The following is a 2,275-nucleotide window of genomic DNA, read 5'->3' as shown; positions in this document are numbered from 1 at the left end:
CGAAAGAAATCAAAACCGAGTTGGATAATGTTTATAGCACATCTGCACTAGCGTTTGCGATTGTATATAATTAGGTGAATGAATTTAAATGGTCGTACATCCATGATGCACCTCGTTCAGGACGTCTAATTGAAATTGCCACGCCAGAAATCATCGACAAAATCCACGATATTATTTTGACTGATCGACGAGTGAAAGTGCGTGAGCTTGTTGAGGCATATCACATGGCATAATGATTCCAATTTTGCACGAACAATTGGATATGAAAAAGCTATCGGCAAGATGGGTGCCGCGTTTGCTCACTGTGGATCATAAGCGCGACCGTGTGACGATTTCAAAACAATATTTGGAGATGTTTCAATGTAATCCAGATGAATTTCTGCGTCGATTCATTACTGTGGACGAAACATGGATCCATTACTTCACACCCGAGACGAAGGAACAGTCAAAACAATGGACTTCACCGGGTGAAACAGTTTCGAAGAAGGCGAAGACCGTAAAGTTGGCCGGAAAGATGATGGCCACAGTTTTTTGGGATGCACGCGGTATAATTCATATCGATTACCTTCCGTCGAAGCAAATGATCAATGGTAATTACTACTGCGGCCTTATTGGACGTTTCAACAACATTTTAAAGAAAAAACGTTCCCATTTGACGAAGAAAGTTGTTCACACGTGCCCAGTGACCAAATTCAACGAATTCCGCTACGAATTGCTTCCCCAGCCATATTTGCCAAATTTAGTCCCCTGTGACTATTTTCTGTTTCCAAACCTGAAGAAATGGTTCGAAGGAAAGAGATTCACCACCAGAGAGCAGCTCATCGCCGAAACAGAGGTTTATTTTGAAGGATTTGATAAATCATATTATTCGGATGGCTTGAAAAAATTGGAGAATCATTAGATCAAGTGTATCGAGCTGAAAGAAGACTATGTTGAAAATGAAAATGAATCGATCAAAAAAAATGTGTTTTACTATGTGTTCTAAATGTTTTTCTAAAAACTTATTGACTTCGTATCTTTTTTTACACTTACAACTGTAAATACATTTGCAATTATATATAGTGCAATTTATACGTTTTAAGTGAAATCATGTTTCTTTACGTAAATTGATTATTTTATAAATTGATTACTATACTATATGTATAAAAATTTTAAAACAAGATAATTAAAAAATTAGAAAATGCTTTATAAAATATTTTATGATACAATATTAAACATATTTTTTTACATAAATATCCAAGGAAAAATATTATATATATGGAGATATTTTATATATAATTATAGATAATTGTCAATTTTTTATATAATTTTATATATACGAGTGAGAGATATATACATATCTGTAGGACTGTATCGCGTACACGAATTCGAGTCGCTGGACTCAAGCACGAAAGATAGTAAAAGAAATCACTCGTCCATTCTTTCACACTTCTGTGTCTCACATCCTAATGCTACTCGTACGCCACAAGCACTGCTCTCAGCACATCATGCACTGATCGATCGACAAAAATCGATATCGACAGATTCAATATGATCCTGTATTCCCACGCTCAGTTGTCCTGAATTTGGCATCGTTTTCAACCAACATCTTCTTCGCTGTTCTTCCATTGGTAAATCGACGTCTGATATTAGTTCGCGATGTTGAGGCCAAAGTTTCAGATGGAAAGTTTTCACTGGATGTACTTGTCTGGCTTGGACCTTCCGGCAGAATTGCTCAATTTTTCGAGGAAGCGATCGTTTCTCAAAACAATCGTGATTTTGTAGGGTCTCATAAATTTTGAACGTAGTTTGAGACTTGAACCGAATTGAGTCCTTTGTATTGCCACGACATCTTCAACTTTATATCTTCTCGCTGGCTTTCGATTGTAGGTCCTCCGATTTTCTTCTTGTATCTTGGATATATTCTCTTTCGCCTTGTGCACAATTCTTTCTTCTTGAAGAAGTGTCACTTCTTCTTTTTGGATAGTATCACGCAGCTTGAGATCTTCTCTGAGGCGCATCTCTCGCCCAATGAACAACTCACATGGCGTGGTTCCAATGCTTCAATTGAAAGATGAATTTATGTACTGCTATCTTATCCACGTGTTTATACCTGCTGATTTTGGAAGAGATAACTTCGTTAACAACAAAGTGATGCGGTTGATATGTTCTACTTGTCCATTTCCTCGTTATAATCAACATTTATTCAATTTTTTTTCTTCTATAGTAGTATTCTTGGAATTCATTCGAAGTAAAAGTTGTTCCTCGATCAGATATAACGTCTTGGGTTACTGAA

At 36.5% G+C, this 2,275-nt stretch overlaps 1 protein-coding gene across 1 annotated transcript; it reads left to right on the top strand.

Annotated features, from left to right (window-relative positions):
• The first annotated feature begins 232 nt into the window (after nucleotides 1-232).
• On the top strand, nucleotides 233-901 carry LOC105620465 (histone-lysine N-methyltransferase SETMAR-like). The gene is made up of 2 exons (XM_012201953.1): nucleotides 233-323; nucleotides 372-901. The coding sequence occupies exons 1-2, from the start codon at nucleotides 233-235 to the stop codon at nucleotides 899-901; spliced, it is 621 nt and encodes a 206-aa protein (XP_012057343.1).
• Nucleotides 902-2,275: the final 1,374 nt, after the last annotated feature.

Source organism: Atta cephalotes, assembly GCF_000143395.1.
Source record: "Atta cephalotes unplaced genomic scaffold scaffold00026, whole genome shotgun sequence".
In the NCBI taxonomy this organism is placed as follows: domain Eukaryota; kingdom Metazoa; phylum Arthropoda; class Insecta; order Hymenoptera; family Formicidae; genus Atta; species Atta cephalotes.
Note: the sequence above shows the minus strand (reverse complement) of the source record. Positions and strands in the feature narration are given on the sequence as shown.

Bases quoted from the DNA above. Each gene is read 5' to 3' on its own strand.
- LOC105620465 (XM_012201953.1), top strand. From the start codon at position 233: ATGATTCCAATTTTGCACGAACAATTGGATATGAAAAAGCTATCGGCA. The intron at 324-371 runs GTGTGACGATTT...AATGTAATCCAG, and splicing joins TGTGGATCATAAGCGCGACC to ATGAATTTCTGCGTCGATTC.